The following is a 23,494-nucleotide window of genomic DNA, read 5'->3' on the forward strand; positions in this document are numbered from 1 at the left end:
GTCAAATATTTTCATTCAGAGATATTTAACATTAAAATTCAAACAGACTCAGGTGTCATCAGCTATTTATGAGGGAAAGAATCTCAATTAAGTATTCTTGATTTGTTAACAATTCAAGTTACAATGGAGCTTCTATTTCATTTTAATTGTAAGCAAACAATATTATTGGTACTCAAGACAGACAAAACAGCAGTGTTATCATTATTCATTTACCATTATTCATATTACCATAAAAAAAGTACAAGAAAAAGCAACAAAACCACCCAGCCTCAATCTCTTCCTCCACCCCTCAAGATATCCTTTCTAATCCTATAAAAGCATCTGTCTTTGATTTCAAGTGGAGTACCTGCTGTGCAGGATGCAACGCCAAACCAATTTGTGTGCAACAAAACGGGTTGAAATGAACTCTGCATTTTAAAGATGTTTTTGTTTAATCATTACCGTCACTCCTCTTTAATGAATGCATTAATCAAGTAAAACTTCAAGCAAAAACGGAAAGGCTCATCTCAAGAAATGAAAAAACAAAAAACCCTCCCCTAGCTTCACAATATCTGCTACTGTTACATTTTCCTTTGGCAGAACTTCAAATGCATATTACTGTAGGTTGTTTGGAGACATTAAGTAGAAGCAGCAGCTCCCTCCAGAAAGAACTGAAGGAGCAAACAGGTGAGCTGCTGTGTAGTCTCAGCTCTGCTATTGATCTGATTAATGACCTGCTACACAGGATGTACAGCCCTGAGTTTTCCTCAAATGTCCTAGAATGCCATTTTATTTTAATGAAATAACAAAAATGGTCAATACTGCATTGTCAGCAATATGTAAAAAACACGTACATAGCATTTATACAGCCCATCAAAACTAGTTTGTTTCAAAGCTTGGTACTAAGAACAAGTCAATATTCAGAAGATTTCCACCAGACAATAAAAGACACAGGACTGGCCTAGAGAGAAACTTGTTTCTAGAAATTAGGGTATGTAAATGGTCACTCATGATATAAATTCAGTCACATCCATTATTTACCTTATGATGCTTATCCAAATTTTGAAGCAGGGCTTAAAGATGAATTTGCATGGGAAAATACCAAAGAACAGAACATGGGAGAACATCACAGATTTTCCAGCCTGGAATTTCCACCATATCCATCACCCAGGCAAAATTAAGGATTTGTTGAAGTTTAACCATCATGATCCACTGTAACAAACCTGTTATTTCACAAATAAAGTGGAGATAATTTGATATAACTTGCTTACATGACAAATGCATTTTATATGTACGTTTTTCCTTTATAAGAATTTTTCCTGTTGAAATTGTCATACTCTTTCATCAAGGTAATGTTTAAAATCCATTACTTTCCTCTTGCTTCATTTGTACAACACATTTTTTCCCAAATGTTTAAGGCATTTCTGCTGGTCACTGCCACTAAAGTACCACAGGCAAACCTGGGGAAAATAATTGCTGAGAGCTATGCCAAAATTACAATAGTCCTTCAAAAGGCTTTATTACAGAGCTAGATTCTTTCCAGGAGGAATTATCCAATAGCACCCCATTGAACAATCATAAAAATTTTAAAGATGTTTCGTGATTAGGCCAGTGATCTTTGCTAGAATTTCTCCCATGGCTTCCACAAATTTTATCTGAATGTGGAAAAAACCAGCAAAGGAACAATCATATTGTTTAAATTAACTCATAGTTCGATAACAAAAAGGGCAGTTTTTTCAGTATCAGATGACTAAGAGGAATATAATAATATGACATAAAATTATCATAAACTAATTTTTTCTAAAGAAAAAAAATTAAAGTTATATTTTTATGTGCTCTCTTGATCACTAGAGGGTTTATATTATTTTTTCATATTTCTGAACAAAACTAGGGAGAAAAATTGGCTATACTGATGCACAGTGGATAATCATTATGCTTCCAATGTTATTAACTAGGAGATCGGCTAGTGTCATTTCTGGAGTTACTAAGTGGGCAAAGGACAGCCAACTCCTCTGCATGATCATACCACATGCAGTCATCAGACAGGGCAGGGCAAGAAACATCTTCCATCCTCTGATGTAAAGGTCTGGAATTCATTGATGTTGTTATTCTATATTATGACAACCACAGAACAGGTCTTTTTTATTCATTTATTTTAAAATGTATCCCATTCATAATTATTCCAGAAAAGCCCACTCATTCAGAAAAATGGGAGAGTCTGCTCCCCTGATGAGCAGTGACTGTGTGATCACTGCCAGATTCAGAAAAGGGAAGGAGATGGCTCCTCTCAGTCTCATTACAGACTCCAGATGAACCAAGGTACACATGAATTATGCATGAGGTAGTTTGAAAAAGTTGTATAAAAGTTGTGATTATTTGTCATCAATTAAAAAAAAATAATCTGTCACTTCCAGCAGTAACAGTGAAGTAACTAGTAAATAAATGTTGTGCAATCAAAATAGTAGATATTTCCCTTACTCTTGTTTTTCAAATGGAGAATTTGGAAGAAATTAAAAGATATCCCCAGATATTCTTCAGAGAAAGACCCAATTTCCTGATTTCAATTATTGATAGATATGAAGCAACATCACATGGGGGGGGGGGGGGGGGGGGGGGGGCGAGAAAAAGAAAAAGACGAGAGAAAGAAGGCATTCCAACCTTCTGTCAGGCACTTTACTGCATAATGAGCTATGATGTAAAAGAAGTTAAACACCGAGTAAAGAAGAAAGTTTGGAAATTTGATTTTACTGACGGGATTAGGAGTAATTAATTATAGCCCATATGACCACTGGATGTCCCTACTGTTCCTCAAATGCAGCAGAGACACCATCTATGAGCAGATCTGACAAAGAGCGGGGAGTGTGCAAGGACACAAGTAGCAATGATTCCCACAGTGATCAAATCCCTGATGCATGCTCACACACACACACACACACGCCCGCATGTGTGGGAGCAAACCGGAGAGCAGGGGAACAGCAGATCACACATGCCGAGAGAGAAACACTCTTTGAATACAGTTTCCACCAAATTCGCTTGGTGTCTGCTTGATGCTTAATAATGCAACACTGAGTGAGGCTGGGTGACAGATCCTCAGGGGGAGCCAGGAAAGCAGAATTACTTCTGAGGAGATGTGCAGGAAGCCTGGATTAGAGCGTGGCTTGCAATGAGGCAAATGGAAAAGACCCTTGTGCCGTAACAGGTGAGAGGAAAGGTGAGCAGGAGCAGGGATGCCAGCATAAGATCACTGAGCAGCTGCCAGTCAAAAGTATCCAAAAGAGCTGAAATAACAAGAGAACATCTGTAATGCCATGGGGTGCTCTTCATATCAAAGCTTTGAGGGCACTGGTGGGATTAAAGCCGGAGAAGGCAAAGGAAAACAAAAACAAACACCAAAATGCACCAGGAAGACTACTTCTACACATCCTTCTTTTGAGGTCAGGTCATATGAGAGGTTTAAGTTCACATGAAGGTGTAAGGAAGCCAAGGTGTTAGCACCAACTAATTTTTATTTACTTTGTCACGTGACAAAAAGCCAGACCCAACTCTGCCATCAAGGAATGACCAAGTGCCTTGCTTACTATGATAAAAAGGGAAGAGATAATCCTATTTTTTAATGGAAGGAATTTCCTACTAATAGATTCAGAGGAAAATTTAAAATCAACAATGTGTCTATTTTGTGGACTTAGAAAGCTCAAGCTGTGATAGCTCATGACTTATTCTACGCTTGTAATGAAAAGTTACACCACAAAAAGCACTAGACCCCTTCTCTGTCCCTACCTCATACTGTTAGCACTGCTCACTGATGTTAAGTGTTGAACTACAAAGCTATGGGAAGGGCAGCAGTTGCTCATACAAAATAAGAGTTGAAGATTTTGCACTCTGTGAAGGTGATTTGTGAGTTTATTCTCTCTCCTCCATCTTTTCTCCCCTTCCTACCACTTGTGATCAGTGAAGGGTCTGGGCCACGACTGACTTCACCTTGGACCTCAAAAATCAAGGCATAAAAAGCTGTAAGAGCACAAGCACTAGCAAAGAGATACTGAAACAAATATAAACTGAAAACGTATACCTAAATCACACATTTCACTAGAACATGCTAAACCAGCAATTAGTATTATGTTCAGTTATTAATGGTATTCAGATTAGTTACATAAACTACTGGGACAAAGAGAAACACAGAACTAAGGATAACTCCTTCAGCCTGGATGCCTGAAAGGGTTTACCAGAGGGGTTTCATGCTTTGTTCTGTATTTTTTCCCCTCACACACCATTACAAGGATGACTGATCTGAGAGAGAGTGGATATTCTTTTGTTTGGATTTCAGATGTTCACAAAAATGCACTGAAAAGGCAGCTTTTTTAGGGGGAGAGCCCTAGGGGAGGGAAGTGCATGAATACATTTGAATAATAAATTGAGAATTTTATGGTTTGCAATTAAATTAATTAGGTACTCTGAGTTCTGGCCAGTGACTCTTGAAGCTTGTTCTACTTAGTTTGAAGTGATGTATATACACAAATGTGCCAGAAACCTAGACAACTTTTGTTCCTTCCCCTAGATTCCATCTACACTTTCAGATCAGCAACTGACCTTAATACATATGCTTTGTATAAGAATAAAATGGATAAAGTGATTTGCTGAGATTTCACAATAATAATAAAAAATTGTTACCTGTTAAGGCTGAGTTCTTGTAGTCAACACTCTTTTGTAGCATGTTGTCTGACAGAGAGAATTCATTGTGCACGTTTCAGCCTTCCAAAAATAAGAGTTACTATCATGACTCTTCATCCAAAGATCTGAGATTGCTTAAAAATGTCAGGGATGCTTTATGACAGCTGTTCAAATTCTGAGCAGTTCCTTTATAGCTTTTGGCTCTAAAGGAGGATAAGTAACATATCTAATCCCGAGACCTGATTACTTTCCCAGGTTTAAAATGGAGACTGTGCACTCTCATTTTCAGACTTGTTGGAAAGCTAGTTCTCTGGCACCTCCTCCACTTCCAAGATGTTACATCTCCACTGGACTCCAAGCTGCAGTCAAGTAAGAGTGCTCCACACTCTCCAGCACTCAGCTTTTTGCATCTTAATCAGGTGCTAAAATTAGAAATTAGAAGGCCTATGTAAGTTTAGGAAAAATAATAGAAAAAAATATCAAGAAACTGTTAAAATACATTAAGCCAAACATTTTGGGGCCCAAAAGTTCAAGATCCCATCTTTTCTCTTTGCCCCAGTGCCCAGAGAAGGAAGTTTAGCCTATAGTCTTATGGCTACAATAGCAAGATAACCCTTCAGAATCAGTCCGATTCCTCCAATTTTAATATTATCATGATTTGAAAATTGTAAGGCCCACTATGGAGTAATCTAAATAAATCTTTAGCCCTTAGAGATACAACTAAGCTCCATCAGTGTTTACAAAGAATTACTAGACTCCTAGGAATTATATGTAGGTAAACAAAACAAAAACTATTGAGCCATGCTAGGGTCCTCCCCAGAAAAGGTGCTCATGCAAGCTGGAAGACAGTTGAATAGAGAATTATTAAAAGGTGTCCACAGAAGAAAAAAAAAAAAAAAAAAAAAAAAAAAAGGCTTAGGTGAATTTTGCTCATACCTTTTTTTCTATGGCATTTGTTCCTTATCAGCCACTAATGTAACAGAGAAGAATTTGGCCCAGAGTTGCTTCAGTTATCCCCAATTAAGTTTTAGCTAATCTTGTGTGATAGAAAATGCATGCATGAAATCGCTGCGTAGTCCAGCCTGAAACACTCATAATGTCTTGATGGACCCCTTTAAGAATGATAAACTAGAACAAGACTACACAATAAATCCCATCTTGCACTAAGGAGTCTCGCAAATTCAGTTTTAATTTTTATAAACAGATTGCTTCCTGGGTTGTTATTATTAGTGTGAGCTGGACAGCTTGAATTAGAGAATAATTTATTCCCTGTGCATTTCTAATTACAGAAAAGAGGTTCACTCACTGACACACTTGTCCGTCTTGTTCTTTCCTGTCTTTCAGGCATGGCTGATTGCAGTTAAACAGACAGACCAGCACAAACTGCATAAGAAACACAACTCTGTCAAAAAAGGACTGAAGTGTTACCATTAATTATTCTGGACCATGTGCTCATTTACAACAGATCTAACATGAGAAATATTCTCAGAGGTGTCAAACAGCCTCAGTTTCATAGGTGCATGGGGGTAGCACTGACTAAATGTTTGAGTGACTGGTAGGATGTGACCTGCCAGAGACCCTTGAAGCATGGGGATTTCATGTGCAATTTGTGTTTCAGCATTCAATAGATAATTTAAATTGGGCCACTCTCTCTGAGCTTTCCTGAAGGATCAGGAAGCTTGCCTGAGCCTGTGTCGGAACTGCACAAGTATCTCAAAAAAAAGCATTTATGAGCATCTGTGCAAGTGATTATTTGGAACTCACTGCATCTTAAAAAGGCTTGAAGAAAGTGAAAATACTGTTTTCTAAAGAATGTCAAAAGGTAGGCGTAACAATCACTGAGTGCATAGGGAGATAGCTTTAAAAATGCTAAATGGGAGAAAGAACAAAAACAAAATAACCACGATTTAGTTAACCCTCGCTACAACGGGGGCTGTTATTTTAAATAACTGAGCAGAGAATAGTCCACTTTAGCCATTAATCAGATGAACAAACTTTGCAAAGGCAAGGAACAACTGACAATTCACACTGGAACTGAAAAGGTATGAAGCACTGGATTCACTAAGTTATACCCTTTAACTATTTCAGTCACAACTCCAAGAGTATCTTCTTTCTGGTCTTTTTTTTTTTTTTTTTTTTTAAATACAAGAGATATGTACTTTAGGTGTGCTCTCATCACTACTGTATTTAGCCTTTTTAACATCTATGCAACCTAATAGATGAGACCTCCATTCACTCTCACATATTCTCATAAACACAAATTTCCTAGCCTAAGCAAGGAGCAGCAATTAAAAGCTCTTTCATAATGAAACAACACCATTTTCAAACAGGCAATAATTGCCTTCCTCCCCTCTTGGTACAGTTTGCTGCTCTCTCTGTTGTTGAAACTATTTGCTTATTTTTGCAAGACCTGCATAATTTCTGTACTTAGATCTCTGCAGTGAAGTTTCTCCCTTAAAGGCACAGACATTCCCTAACTCTTTTTCACAGAATACATAAGGCAGAACTTTTTGCTGCTTAAGGTTTTATACAAAGTTCTCAGGATTAAAGTTTAGTTTACAAACAGCTTAAGCTTAAAGAGCATTTCCACTAAATGACAGCTCTTTACAAACAGTGACAAAGCTTGTTGAGGGGGTTATCATCTGTCAGCATGATAGCAATATCTCTTAGGTGTTTCACCTGCATATTTTCAAGACAATAGGAAAATTCGATGATAAAGGTAAAGAAATTCAGAATTGCATGTAATGCTGGATTTGCTTTCAAGCAGCATCCTCTTGCAACCTTTGGTTTACTATTCAACATTTGTTTTGAATTTATGAGTTTGGTCGGTATCAAAGATTGCCTCTTTCTGCCAGCTAAATAGACAGTATCTTCATATCATATTCATCGACCATCTGAAAAACAAAGCCGAGAACTTGCTGTGCCTTTTTACTAAGTGCTCCTATAAGTACTATCCCCAGCCTCATCAGCAATCTTTCTTCTGTAGTTCACATGACATGACAATAAAAGCATGCAGGATCCGGTTTCAAAAGATGCTTTTTACCAGGCTACAAAGCAGGTAGGGCAAATGTTGACTGCTTTAAGGGTTTTTTGTTGGTTCCCCCACCCCGTAGTTGGGGTTTTTTGTTTGTTTGTTAAGTGTTTCAGATTTCAAAACATTTCTTCTGATCTGAAAGGAAAAATAATATATATATATATATATATTTAAATAATAAAAAGAGAACCTAGAAAATATGCACATGTTACATTCAGGCTCCATTCAGTCAGCACATTCTGCTGAATATACAAGACTCTGTTTCAAAACCTCTGTTCTAAGCTAAACTCTTCCAGATGTGATAGAGCAAGCACTTGGACAGGAGTTTTCCATATTGACAGGAAAGAAGATTAACCCTCAAAACTTTAAGTTAATATCTGCAATATTTTCTAGACACGTGCTTTTTCTCAGAAGTGTATTAGGTAATTGGAATGAGCATATATTGACTGTATACAAAATGCTGGTGTTTGCAAAGGTGATTGACTACCCCCCAGCCAAACTGTAGCTATGCATACTCCACATTTTTTATTCAATCTAGGCAAACAAAAAAATCAAAACACAACTAAATAACCCAAATCCCAAACCACAACCAAACCACCCCCCTGCCCCGCCCCCCAAAATCCCCACCCCAAAACCAACCAGCCAACAACAAAAAGTAGGAAAATATGCTGATCATGCAGTATTTTTAAAAAAGTTTCTGCTAGTTGTCTTTTTGAGAGCATGTATCCCCCAACAAGATGTGTAGACTCTATCTACATTTTGGTAGTCTTGGAGTGCATTATCCACTACTCTGAAGATGACGTATCTCCAAAACACTGAAAAATCATTGTCAGAGCAGTTCCTTTCAGTCTTACTGAGTATTAGAAGTGATTAACTAACTTTAAAGAGTAAGCACAGTACTAGTAGACTGCATAAGGTTCAGACATCAACCTGCTCTGAATCAACGAAATGTATATTTATGGTTACAGACAGAGACTGAAACAAGAATAATTTAAAGTACTACACCAAGAGAAAATTACTTCTATGGTGAGACTTTCCAGAGACAAGGTAATAGAAAAGAAAAGGTAATTTTTATTCTATTCAGAACAGAGACATGATGACATTAGTGAATTTTTGATAATTTTAAAAAAAGATTAAATAAAAGCAGACTTTTAGAACATTCTCTGGAATGTAGCTGTATTTTCCCTTGCCAAGGCAAATCTAATACATGTTATAGCAAACAGACACTAAGCTGAAGTCTCAAAGCTTTAGTTCTGCTCTGCAGCTCTGCTTTAGGGCCACAGGAAGGCATTCTCATACATCTTTCCAATTCAAGAGTTCCCACAGAATCTGCACAAGACTGATTTTGGTATCAAGTGGGTCATGCACCTCTTTCTTTCACCACTGGTAGAAGGCAAGCAATTCTAGGAAATTTGTAAGAACTTTCAAGATGCAATAGTAGCTCTAACTAAAAGAAGGGAAAAGAAAACCAGCACAGACCCAGACAGCTCAGATTAATGCTGTAAACTTACATCCAAGGTATTTTAATCAGGCACACTCAGGGTTCTTGACTTCTGAATGTTATTCTTCCTTTCATACCTAGGGAACCTGACTGAAACAGATTAAATAGCTTGCACAAGGACACTCAAAGCCTATGTAATGTCTGATCTGAGTTCTACCTTCCGACTACTACTGCTGAGTCTTACAACTCCCTCTTTCCTCCGCAAAGCTGCAGGCTTCAGCAAACAAAGCATTTCTTATAGTTAATTGGTATTACATGGAAACTCAACTGCTCTTATTTACAAAACTACAGATTTATGTCAAGCAAAGCCAATTATGCTTAATGTTTAAACTATTGCAGGTGCTCAATGACATTGTTGCTAGGCAGTAGAAGTGAAATTGCTCTTTTAATGCATCTTGTTCCAACTGGGAGCATGTGTTTTATCATCAGTGCAAACTTAACAGATGGAGATCTTAATCCTCTCCAGCTATCTTTCTTTACCCTCCCTCACTCAAAATGGTGTCCCATGCATTTAGACTTAACTGAGGTGCTCAATGAACTGTCTGGGACAGAACTTGTATTTTTTGTATGTGCATACATGAATACAGTATAAAACACAGATTTAACCCTTAAGAAAACCCTTCAAAACTGTACCAGCAGTAATCAGCTATATATATGGCTATTCAAGGTTAGTAATAACCTCTGCTGAGCACAGCATCTATTCAAATAGTTATAACCAGGGCTGGTAGACAGCACAAAAGCAGCTTCTTTCAACATAAAGACTGAATCTACAGAGTTCTTTATACTAATTCCACTGTGTGCTGGGACAAGATTTAGAAAATTTAGGCAGTGCTCTGAAAGTACAAAGGATTCTATCAGCTTTGTATGGAGTTCCAGATGCTGAACCAGGTTGTTTCCGGTCACTCCTAACCTGACTTAGGAAGCAACTTCTTCCACAATCAGTTTCAAAATTATAATCCTTTATGGTGAGGATTAAAACATGCATATTTTAGATTTACTTTGTGCGAAGCAACATCAACTTGTGACCTCAAACACAGGTAATCAGATCTGAATGCTTTGTTATCTCCCATAGATCAACAAAATGCTGAAGAAGGCTATTTAACATTTTCCATCTGCTTATTGCATTATTTCATACACACATACATGTCATTTTTTCTGTCCCCTCATTTTTTTCAATGTATTAAACCAGATGTGAAAAGTATCTTCTTTCATAGTCAAGACCAAACCTATAGAGTTTTTAATTCTAATTTCACTATGTGCTGGCACAAGATTTATAAAATTTAGGCAGTGCTCTGAAAGTACAAAGGATTTCATCAGCTTTGTATGGAGTCCCAGATGCTGCAGTTCAAGAAGCATCCCCATCTGTTGGGTATAACTGCTAAATTGCTCTGTCGTAACAGTGAGCATGATTGATAGACTTTTGCATATAGCTTCCTCTGCACCACTAGCTCAAATAAGTCAAAATCCAGCAATGGGTACCCCTTTTCTTTTGCAATTGATCTAAAAAGCCAATTTCTTAACTAAATCTGATAGAAAAAGCCTTCCTCTAGCCTTGTGGAGACGGCAGAGAGTTTTCAGTAGTCAACTACTCATCCCAAAGCCCATTCTAACCCATATCTTCCAGAGCACCTCTTTATGAGGCTGCCCAACTGCTTCCTTCTCCATTGCTGAAAGCCTTTCTTGCATGATTGCATGAGAAGGTTTTGTCCAGGAAGCTAACAAATCTTCTTCATCTTGCAGAATGATCTTCATCAGACAATTAAACGGCAATAGCTGCATTCCATTCTCTGCTGTCATCTATTCTCACATTTTGATTTCTGAGGGTAAAAAAAGGGTCTTAGGAAGTCTGAGGTCATTCAGCCTGAGCACGCACCAGAGGAAACAATTTACCTTAAAAGAAAGTTAGGTTTCTTGTTCTTCTGTTCTTGATGTAAATGGTTTCAGACTGCTGTTATTTTTGCTGCTGTGTTTGTGTTGTTTTTTTTTTTTTCCTTTTAAACTATATTATAATTAACATTAGGTGATAAAAGGATCTCTATCCCAGGTATACTCACTGGCTCAAATCTTAGATTTTACCCTTTTATTAATAGTTCTTCTCCTTTTGTGTTTAGCTCTCAAACACATTGACAGCAACCACATACCTCTTGTCAGCAGATTCCAGCCAGCATCTTTGCAGCTTTTCTGTGCCAAGACAAAGGTCAAGTCAGATGTTCAGGAATTTCTCACATTTTCTTTATGGAAAGAAACTAGGAGTTTCTGTGGCTTAAAGCTGGGTTTATTGCAATACAAATACAATTTAGAAAACAATACCTTACAAGCAAATAACTGCCAGGTGAGATGGACAGGTTTACTCAAATATGTGGAAATTAGTCTGCCTCGACGGTACCCTTATAGCCTAGGTCCTTCAGCCTTTTGCTGCCTCTCCTTTTCACAGCCCCAGCACCAGCCCAGCTTGCATAGTCACTTTTGAAGAAAGAGGCTATCTCTTGCTGGCAGGGCAAGAGCCAGAATAAGTCAACCAGACAGCCTTTTTTCCCCCTACACCACTTCCAACAGGGCAAACAGGGAGTTGTACACTCAGCATTGCCATTAAGGTATGACGTCCCACACTAGTCAAAAAGCACACATTTGACACAGATGACCATTTCAGATGAACTTGTATAAAGATATACTTCCTTCCTTCTCCACCAGCACATCCTAGGATCACATATCTTTTACCACGAAGGAAGATACTTGATAAGTTACATAAAAAACTTGCTTCGAGATGGGTACCTCCCCTTTCTACAATATTTGTTGCCATCTGGGCTTTTAACAGGTCCCTCAGCCACCTTGTAGCTCATCTGCTGACCCTGATCTCTATCTTCACAAGTTATTTCCCATGGGACATATGTCAAATGCTCTACTGAAATCAAGGCAGATCATCTCTTCTATGTTTTGTTTAGAAAATTAATTCTCATTACACAGACATTAAGGTAGTCTCACAAATCTACCTTTGATACATCTGTGTTGCACTTTAATAAATTTTTCTTTTGTCTCATGACTTCAAATGTTCTCTTTTAACTTTTAAAAAAGCCTTAAGTACTAGTGAGATCAAATTAACAGCTCCTGGCTGTCTGCCTTCCTACTTCTTAGATGTATTTATAATGTTTTGCTGCCCTTCCTGCAACACCCAACCCAAAGCAACAGCATTAAATATGGTTAACAGTGGAGAGATGATTCCATTTACCAGCTCTTTAATATTTTCAGTGCACAAACTACCCTGTGTCACTTGAGTGCATTATATTCCTTTAAAGTAGTTTCTTCTGAATAGCAAGCACTCTGATTTGATAACAACTTCCAATATGAACACCTTGATATCAAAATGCTCATTTAGTTTTTGGGTTCAGTAGGTTTCCTTATCACATAGAGACCCCACTTCTAGCCTCTTTTTAGTAATACAACTTTTTTTAAAAAAATGTTAAGTGCTAGATTAGCATCACTCACAATACCCAAGTCAGCCAATTTGGAGAATATTTAACATTGCTTAGATCTTTAAAGTGGAATGCATTTTACTACTAATTTTTTCTTTCATTTCCAACAGCATCTACCCTTTTCTGATCTTCTTTTCCTAATTCCCTTCACCTAAGCCACAATTAGTAATTTTGATGTAAATAAATGCTAGCCTCCAGTTTACCTACTAGCAATTTTCTGTATAGCACCCTCTAGAAACGACCAATCTCACAGGGCTCCTGTCAAAACAAAGACTAGATGCTTCAGCATCTAGTATATTTTGGTAGATCTCAAAGCAATTTACAAAGAAGGTTAGTATGACTGTGTTCATTTTACTGATGGGGGAACTAAGGTAAAGAAGCAACTTGTTGAAGGCTGGATAGCAGATAAGTAGCAGAGCCAAGAATAGCACACGAGTCTCCCACCCTGGCAAGCATCAACCAGCACTACCAGACTCCTAAATTATTTGTAAATTATACTGCCACAAAGTAATTTGCTAAACAATTGTATACATGAGTTTATTAATTTTGAACTATTAGTAAGTACAAAAACACATGGATACCTATCTATTTCCCTATAGAGATTAAAAGCCTCTCTTCATCCACCATTCCAAGCAGCAAGCTCTCATTGTCCTCGACATGCATTACAACCTGCAGCATTCTGCAGGTTCAAATGCTATGATGACCACTACTTTGTAAGCTTATTTATAAAATTATTATTCCTAAGATAATGCATAAATACATTGACAGTTCCACTTAAGTACAGTAGGTAATTTTTCATTAGAAACCTGGTTGGTAATGCAATCAAAATTCAGTCAAACAAATGAAATTTCATCAGGTTTTCTCTATAGGACACAAAATGGGAGAACTTTCCAGGACACTATCATAATGCTTGATGGCTTTTTCATGCTTCAAAAGTTTTTCTTCAGGAAGACTTCCTCTGAATTCATTGGTGTATTCCTGATTCAGATTGTTGTATCTGGGAGGGAGGATAGGGAAGGAAAATACTAAAATAATCCTTCCTGGGATTGGCTTCACCCATTGTTTATTAGGTAATATATTACAAGTTACAGTGCCTTCTGAGTCCTGGACTTCTAAGCAGCCAAAAAAATAAGATAGTAATAGGCACTTTCTTAGAACCTTTCAGAACTTCAGGATGAGAAGTGCCAAACAGGATGCAGGTGATAACAACAGCGGTACTGTGTCATTTTAAAAAACTTAAAAAAGAAACATACTTTTTTCCTCAGATAAAATTTAGTATCTTTTTTCTAATTCAGAGTTTTAAAGCCTGATTTCCCACCACCACTAAATAAATGTTTATCTGAATAGTCCTCACCCTTTTTTCTCCTCTCTGGGAGAATTCTTATTCAGCACGAAATGAAACAGTTACATTTGACCTCAAAAAGCATATTTCATGTAGGTTTCTGTTGTGTTATTGAAAAATCAGGTACTTTGATTTTGAAGTAAAATATAAATTTGAATTAAAATTTTTAAAAACTTTTTTTATTATTATTTAGGAAGAGTGGAGGTCAACAAATTTCCTCATAAAAATCTGTTAATTCGTGTCAAAATTATTTGTTGAGTTCAACCCAATTTTATGGCCACTTTTTGATAAACAAAACCTTTTAGTTTTCAGCAGTAAACATCACATATGGAAATTTTGTCTTACAAAAGAAAAAAAAAATCTCATTTTATAAAAGGAAGACAAACTACATGCAGGAGAAACTTTTCTAATCATGACTCAGGTCACATTTAGAACAAGAGAATTAAGAACTAGTCACCGGAGTAAATGGACACTCGTGTCTCAGGTTACATTGAAATTATTGACAAGACGCTATGGTTATCTTTGGTGCTGCAGAGTTAGTGCTATATATAATAGGAAAAGCAGTATTTTTCTCAAGAGTTCTGTAAGTACACTGCCCTGGGAAATTTTTCTTATTTCAATTATCAAATCATTAATTCATCAGGGTTTCTGATGGATTCCCCTAGAACTGCAGCCCAGTGTCTAAGAGAGAATGCCACTCACATGTGAACCTTCCCACTCCTCGTGACACAGGTTGCTTCCATTCCTGTTTTTGGCTATAAGCATTATGTATAAAACTGACAACAGAAAGCTAACTGTGATTAATATTCCAGAAACAGGAAGCAGGACAACTTTCAAACCACCCTCGATGTAAAAAGGAATTGCAGTTGTGAGTTCTTTGCATTTTACAGGCAACATACAGGCATTAAACCTAGGCTCTATAGGCATTAAATTGCTTCCTGTGGGGGGACTAATTGAGTAATTCCATTGCCTCCAGCAGAAAGTTGCTTTTATCTTATTGTCCAGTAGAGTATCAGAAAATATTTCAGTGTTATTCTGTTGAAACCGCTGTATACAGCATTAACCAGTAGTGGTCTGCTGTTTTCTTGCAATCCATTCCTCTACTGTCCTATACTAAAGATAGAAATCCTTCTTTGCTCATTGAGACAACAGCAACGCTTAGTATAGATTGGTATAAAGCCAAGTGCAGCGGTGATCAGTTCCATGACTGAGATACATTGGTGCTGTGATCTAAACTCCATAACCTATCTACATCTTTCTGTAAAGAATAGGACGTTCTTCATTCTTCAAGGCATTTTTATATTAAGAAGACTCCTTAAATATTTAAGCTAACTACATCAGTTGGTTTTGTTCTTTTCTTTAACCTTACCACATAATTTTAACTGTGAAATCTCTCTCCGCAAGGCAGATGAAAAATACTGAAGTCTGAACCCTGAAGGATAACATATGATCTATCACTACCAATTCTTTATTACACACTAGTTTACAGGATTTGCAAGAATTTCTACCCATATCTACAAATGAAACATCAAGCTTTCATTTTCTCACACATACCTGTGCGCTATGGTCCAGAACCCTAGGGTGTTCACCATCATTAAGGAAGCCAAGAAGAAGAAGAATCTCTCCAATTTACCTTCATGCAGCAAGTGTGGAAACCAGTTGCCTGACAAAGCAGACATTTGAAGCAGAATTAGTTTACCTTGCAGGATGAGACACAGCTAACATGAAAGACATGAAGGTAACTGTGTAAGACACAATCACAGCAGGTGCTTTGAACTCCCTCTGTAGCTATTTATACAGACTTCTTTCTCACAGCATCTATGTTTTTTTGAATCTCCAGCGTACTTTGCTCCTGATTTGCAGACAGGCAATAGAGATCTAGAGAAACTAAAGAACTTTCCTAACAAATCTCAAGTGTACTGGAAAACCTAACTCTGCACAGATACTAGTATAATGATTGGGCCCCTCTTCCCTCTATGTTATCCTGTGCACATAGACAAATTAATGTCAAATGTGAAAAATTTAGGAAGAGCTAGAATTAAAGTAGTCCGTAGAAATCCTTATTCACATATCTCATGCTTTTAAAAGGCCCTTTGTAAGGAAAAAAAAAAAAAAAAAAAAAAAGGCATAAAAAGAATTTGTTCAGTGCCTTGGATGGTGCTCCATTACCAAGATGCTACCTGACATTTTACTTTATCTTCCTTTATAGCTGTCTTTACCTGTGAGTCTGCAATGTATCCTTGTCTTGCACAAGGCATTTATTTGCATGAATCAGAACTTTTTCTACCAAGGCTTTTGGCAATAGTGCCTGGGACATTTTGGCAGCTTAAACTCCATTCAGGAGAGGACAATACCAACTGTATACACCCAGAATCTTCCCTGCCTTTATTCTTACGTGCTTTTAGTTTGCAACTGTATGGCTTTCAATGCTGTCCACTGCAACCTGTCTGCAAACAAGCTCAGATGGTAAATAATTATGGAAATCAATATGCTTAAAAGAAAGACCACCCCAGTCAGCCTGCATCTGAAGACAATCAGTACCTGAAGTATCAGTCAACTACAGCAAAAACATAAAACCAAGGTTGAAAAAGAAGTTACAGTAGATATAGTATATCAGAGAGTGCTCTACAGTGCTGTAATGACCTTGTGCATTATTTGGCCATACAGGATGTTTATTGCCTTTGAAGATGAAAGAGGGATTTTCTTCATTAGCAAGTAGTGAAGTGCAATAGGAGCAAATACAGAGCATTAAACAGCGGATGCTAAGAACATGATGTCCACACTATGCACAGCTCAGGGGGGTTCATATCAGACCAGTTCCAACTACCAGCTGGAACACATCAGGCATGAGCATTTTCTGGGTTTAGTTCCATGCAAAAGGAATGCAGGTTTTTTTGTGCTCCAAGATCACTCTGTGATGCAAATCAGAGATTCAGATCAAAACCACACTCCTGATCTGAATTGAAACACCAGCATCAACGTGCCCAAAGTCAACTTTCTTTGATTCCTCAAAGTCTGGTACCAAATCCTACCCATCTAAATAGTGGCTATTCACTACCTGAATGAACTAAAAGGGAGAGGAGATAAAACAGCCTTCTTTGCCGTAGCTGTGCTGTACAAACCTGATAGCCTTAACCGATCTTTTAGCCTCTAATGACATCTTTAGCCATCCAATGGCACTCTTATGTTGTCAAAGTTGTCTAATTAGAGAGAAAGAGCAGTTCCACAGCCCAGGAGAGCCAGCAGTCAAAGGATTACACCCCACCCCACTCCATACACATATATTTACAGTTTTCTCTTCCACATCTCAGAGTTGTAAACACATTTCTTTTCAAAGCAGTTACTTCTAGCTCTCCTGGGATTAACGGAAAGGAACTGCCACGAGTGCAGCAGTTTTCCCTAACTCCTCCACAGTTTGCTCCATGCCATGTTACCTTTCTGCCTGTAACAGAGCAGCACCACCTCATCTCCACGTGTGACTCCTTTTGTAGCATTATCTCAGAGTGAGTTTTAAAACGTATCATTTAACATTGTCAGTTGACTGAGCTCCTAGGTGCTATAACTTCATTTTAGTAGCTTATAAACTTTTACTGTCATAATTCACAATCAGGTAGTTTTTCATTTCACATCCCCCAGTGGCCAATAGAAGTCACGAAGAGAGTGCATGTATCTGATGAAAGAGAAAGCATGCATGGGGTTCAGTGCTACAGCTTGTCAAAGCAGAGTTCACACTGTCTGCTAGGTTATTTACATCGGGTAGGCTAACTGTATGAGCAGCAGGAGCTTCCTAATGGAATGGTGTTACAATGGAACCTGAACAGAAAATATGTACTTAAAAATAGCACTGAGCAATAAAAAAAAAGTAAAAAGTATTAATTTAGCAGCTTCTAAGAGAACGTAGTAAAATGGACCTTTGAAACTATCTTAATGCTAGCAAAGGCACCACACTGAAGTGTTGAAAGTGGTTGGATTTAGCAGGGTGGGAGGGCAGCTTGGCAAGCAGATCTGGGTTCTGCCCCCACTTCACCACTAGTCTCCTCCACAGCCTGGGTCAAAGATCATTGCTCTGTATCCTCTGCGCTTCCTTGAGTAATTGCCAGTGTTTAAACAATGAGGCCGGGATAACAACACAAAGCCTTTAGAAAATCCTGCAGTATAAATGATCAACAGCATAGGCAGGGTCACAATTAGATTGGGCATGATAAGACTCCAGTGCCCATAGCACACTCTCTAGTTTACTGCCCTATCCAAAGCAAAAGGTAGCAGCAAGGTTTTGTTTTCCTTTCAGTGAGGGGAAACAAGGTGTGTCAGGGATGCTTTTCCCTACAAGAAAAATAGGAGTGGCAGAAATCCTAGAGATATCTAGACTGTTATTTTACTGCCAATATGAATTTTCAGCAGTGGATATAGCAAAGATTAACCTAACCATTTCCTATTTTCATTCAAAAATATTTACTTCTTTTTATATTTTTTTTTAAATTTTCCTCTTTAAATGGAAGTTGATTTTTCATGAAAGAGGGGATAGACCTGAACTACATTTGGACTACATTTACTTATACTTACACTCACTGCATGGACAATCCTCTGCTGGGAAGAGGCCTTGGGAGAACACCCGTCAGTGTTAAAACATCAAGGATGCCTTTCAGGCGACAAAACTCCCTCTAGAGGCTTTCACCCTTTACCCCTCTAATATCTTCCACAAGCTGTCTGCAGACTCCAGCACCCTCCACCGACTGGATTTGGGGTTCATACTTTCAGGATTATACTCTCAGTCATGAAAATCAGGAATTTATTGGGTCAGTTTGTTTGTTTTTGCTGGAGTAAGAGGCCCTGGGCACTACTGTGTTTGAAGAGTCCAGTGCTTTCTCATCCTTGAATCAGCATGCAATATGCTAGCAATTCACTTTCCCCCCAAAGACACTGCCTTCGGGTTCTGTCAATTCTTTACTTTTCTATGGAGATTGCCAACAGAAGTGCCAATTACAAGGTTGGTTTGTCACATAGATAATTGCTCACTGGGAATTAACTTTCTACAACAAGCTCCTGATTTCCATTTTTATTCCAACAATGGAAATACTTTGTAGCATGAATCACCCCAGAGAATCAGAAGTTTCCTTTAGCTGTGTATATTTTAAAGAGCCTTTTCTTATTGGTTAGAGGTGAATTGGTTATGCATTTCATGGCAAATTTAGAACAAACTAGAAGATTAAGTCTAGGCAGAGTCAGTTCCTCAAGCCTGCTATACCATACATTGTTGAAATAAAGTGCCTGGTAAACTTCCACTGACATTTTGCAGTCATATCAATTTTGCATCAAAAATGCTCAGGTAGTACAAGGAGGAATATTATACAACACCAAGAGAAAACACCTGATGCTACCAACACAGGCAGAAAAGTAGGTGAAGCAGGGATTAGGACACAGAAAAACACACTTTCCTGGGCTGCTTCTGGTTGGATGACTCGCAGCAACAAACTAATGGCAATACTAGCCATCAAAGAAGATGTGGAAAGGGCTGTAAATCAGTCTTTGACATATACTAGTTCACACAAGGTATCTGTTACTATGATGGCACCCTTGGAGCTCTCAATGGATTCACAACAAAGCCCAAAGCTGGGCATGAATTCATTTACTGAATAACACCATCATATTTTAGTGTTGGGAAAACATAGAAGACAAAACAAAAACAGTCACATGCCAGAAGTTAGCCTATACTGTATGCTTTCTGCATTTTTTACAGCTATCTTGCAACTTAGACTATGATTATAGAAAAATTTAATTCACATCTTAGAAAAGGATTGTATTGCCTGCCATCATTTCATCAAGTTAGTGGGCATATATTTAGTGTTTAATCACATCCAAATTAAAGTCTCAGTCTGCCTCTAATCCTTATTAGCTAAGTAGGCACCAATGGACACCACCATCTGGACTGCAAGAAATATCCTTTAGCTTTATCATCTTTGGTATTTAGAACCACACAAGGCTCCAAACTGGAAAAAAGAAAAAAAACAAACCCCCAAAACCACCACAAAAAATCCTGGTTCTCAAAATACAAGAAGGAAAACTGAGTCTGGGGCAGTTTCTTTCCTCTGACCTCTTTTTTTTTTTTTTTTTTTTTTTCTTTCATACATATTTACATTAATATTTTTAGAGATATGTATTCTGAAATGATTGGCATAGGAGGACAGGTTTTGTCTTGCATCTTCTTCCATTAAAATGTTAGGAGAGGTAAGAGATCCAAAAGAAATCAGTTTCCCAGCTTGTACTGAAAATATCACTGTCACCCGTCATCTGTTTGCACTCGTCAGATTTTTTAAAAAAAGTCTTATTTTATCATATTCACACCATCCTCCATAGATGCGTTAAAAATGATTAATGCAGCTTTGACTGTGACTGATATCTGATCAACTTTGCCAATAAAAACCCAAATAAAATTCTAAACTAGTGACATGAAATACGATATAAAAATGTTTAAATTTTGTCAACACCCTCTGTGCTTCAGCACTTCAAAATACACACTGGAGGATCTACTTCACTGTATCCTGAATTGCTTCATGGCAGGCATGGTCTCATTGCTCAGAGATGGGAGAACCAGAAATAGCCTTGGCTCAGGTTTTAGTGAAACAAGAATCATGGGACAAGACAAAAGCACCCACAACCCAACATGTGCATGCCAAGCCTTGTTAAATCTTACAAAACCATTGCACAAACACCATCATCTTTCAACCAAAGAGAAAGGACTTTGGTTTTTCCAATATAAATAAATTAGTTCAGCTTTTTAGAAAAAAAAAAGTTTCGGTTGGTTTGTTTTACTCCCAGTTCCATAAATTGCCCAGCTATTGAATGTTTTACAAGCTCTTTAAACAGATCTAAAAAACCCCCAAATATAAGTAATGAGATCTTAACTTGTGTCATTTGACCTTAATTTGACCTAAGAGGGGTCACAATTTTATTCTCTGAGGTGCTGTCATCTTTAGACGGTTCGATAGGTAACCATTAAGTTTTATAAATTAAAAAAATATTATTTTGCTGATCTTAAGGTTTTCATCACAAACACCGAAGAACACTATAAGAGCGCAATGGAAGAGTTTGGAAAAAATACAGATGGAACAACAGAATTTTGTATGTAACATTTTCTATCAAACTAGAAGAAAAACAAAACCAAGCCTAAATGCCTCTTTGTTTTTGTTATAGATTATACCCAGCACCAGAAGTCTGATCCCAAGCCTACTTTGATTTATGGGTCAGCAGAACAAAAGTCTATCTGGGATGAGTAGAGGAACAAGTCTTCAGTCTGAAGCATTATAACAGATTAAGATACAGGAATATCTCAATTATTTAGAAGCTGTGAATCACATGAATTGTAGTGACTTGGAATAATTAACCTAATTCTAGCAGGCGACATTTGGAAAGAGACACCCAAAGAGATTCCATTTATTTTTAGAAATAAAATGCGAGAGCCCAATAATATGTTGTTTACATACTAATAGTGAAAGTAATCTCTAAAGCTTCTAACTAGAACAGCAGAGCAAACATTAAACATTTTTCACTAGATTTTCTCTAAAGCTTTTCAAGTTTTGCAGAGGACTTCCCCTATTTAGGGACTTACTCAGTCGCATGACAGCACTGTATTCTCAATACAGACTGTCAGTGAATCACTTGGAAATTTAAGAGTGACTTTTGTTCAAAATAATGGTGTGGTCAATTCCATGTACAGGAACAGCAGATCTGACAAAGTTAAATAAAGACATAAGTTGTACATTTTTTAATAAAGCTAAGTAGAGAAGTTTGCCACCCAGCTTCACAAAAGTGAGAAGTACTTTAGACAGAAAAGTTTTTCAGCTTGCTCAAAACTCTTGAGCAAAAAGGGTTAGAAAATGGCAACTGCAGCCTGTGGAGAATCTGGAGAGTTCAGGCTTTTTGGTCCCAGCCAGGATAAGAATTTGAAGGCTATGATAAAACAGTATTTTTGGCAAGAAACAAACATTTTCTTTTTTAAATCAATTCAATGTTTTCATACAGACTTACAGAAAAAGAATAAATTGCCTTGATATAAAATTAGACAAAAAAAATCTACTGAATTGCAAATCAAATGCAAAAATTGATTTCCTCTATCACTTTGTATAAAAATATTCTATAAAGGAATAAATTACACATAGTTGCACAGCATAATAAAAATGTTTTGATACTGATATTACGATTAATTATTTTATAAATAATTATACCTAAAGTCAAATTGCAGTAAAATATGTCAATTTTACAAAACAAAAATATTTCAACCTTATCAAAATTAATAATTACAATATCTTTGGGGGGAGGGGAAGAAAAAGGGTCATCAACACAGTCTTTCTTGAAGTGTTAGTTTCACTAAACTCATATTACACAATGAAAAAAAAAAAAAAATCTATTCCGGTGGGGGACATCCAAGGAGTTCTGCTCTCCACATTAGTTGCCCTGGTACTTAGTAGGTCTTTGCCTGATTCATTTGGGTAAGCATTCCTGGTTTTTACCCATCTCTGGGTGATGCTTTTATCCTTTGTAATAAAATTTTAATTGAATTGATAACTTAAAACCAGCACTGCATGTCAAAGAACAATTTGTTCAGGTCTTGCCAGTAGGAATTACAATTTCTTGTCATATTTTCAAAAAAAGCCCCATTTGCCCTTGTTTTTAAGTTACACAGTTCTTTATGTAGGAAAGAGAAGAACCCAAAACTTAACTGTAAGCAGTTACAAAATTCTGCGGCCATGGTAATTGGAGCAGTGTCATGTGTTAGGGCCAGCAGTTGTGCTCTGTAAAAGAACAGTTCTCTGTAATACAGTAACAACAAAGCTTACCAATGGAAAGCATCTTTAGAAGTAGTCCTTCAGCAAGTGGAACTATTTTAGGTATGTGAACAAAGGGATACCTATCCTTCGATTCAAGAACTCAAGTGCTTTACTTTTTAAATTAATTTATGAAACAAGTCTTTTCTGTATTAAACAAAGATTCATCAGGAAAGGAAAAAAAAGACTTTAAGAAGTTAAGAAACTCTTGGCCTGTCTTGAAAGTCAGGATCCCAGAAAAATCTCCAGTTCAGGGTTTACACGAAATATTCCTCAACAGGCTGACTCTGAAGCAACTCCTTCTGAAATAGTAAGTTCTCTGAGAATTGCAGTATTCATCTGCAAAAGGGTAAAACCACAGTGAGACCATATTGTTAAAGAATCTGGTTCTTCCAGTAGCTGGGCAGAGGGAGAGATGTAAAGATGGTAAAAGAGAAGTGGTGGGTCTAGAGGAACAAATTCCCTAGACAGCTTTGAAACACTCAATCTCCTTTCCCCTACAACACTGTGGAATGGAAAGAAAGGCATGTTCTCCATTCTTTGAAGCACTAATCTTGCACTCATATCCAGAGGCTTCTATGTAAATGTGGTTAACATGAATGTACTTCTCCATGAACATAAAAAGGTGCTTCCTAGACAATTTATTTTCTTGTCTTCTGGAACAGAAGTATAGAGATT

General features: G+C 37.4%; 1 protein-coding gene across 1 annotated transcript in view; it reads right to left on the reverse strand.

Annotated features, from left to right (window-relative positions):
- Positions 1–13,504: 13,504 nt before the first annotated feature.
- Positions 13,505–23,494, reverse strand: part of SLC15A5 (solute carrier family 15 member 5) — a 34,161-nt gene continuing 24,171 nt past the window's right edge. Inside the window, exons 8-9 of the mRNA XM_074901159.1 lie at positions 15,549–15,657; positions 13,505–13,649 (exon numbers count right to left, since the gene is read on the reverse strand). Of these exons, the coding sequence (XP_074757260.1) occupies positions 13,505–13,649; positions 15,549–15,657 (254 nt within the window). The remainder of the gene's footprint in view (positions 13,650–15,548; positions 15,658–23,494) is intronic.

This window comes from Athene noctua, chromosome 3 (genome assembly GCF_965140245.1).
Source record: "Athene noctua chromosome 3, bAthNoc1.hap1.1, whole genome shotgun sequence".
Lineage (NCBI taxonomy): Eukaryota > Metazoa > Chordata > Aves > Strigiformes > Strigidae > Athene > Athene noctua.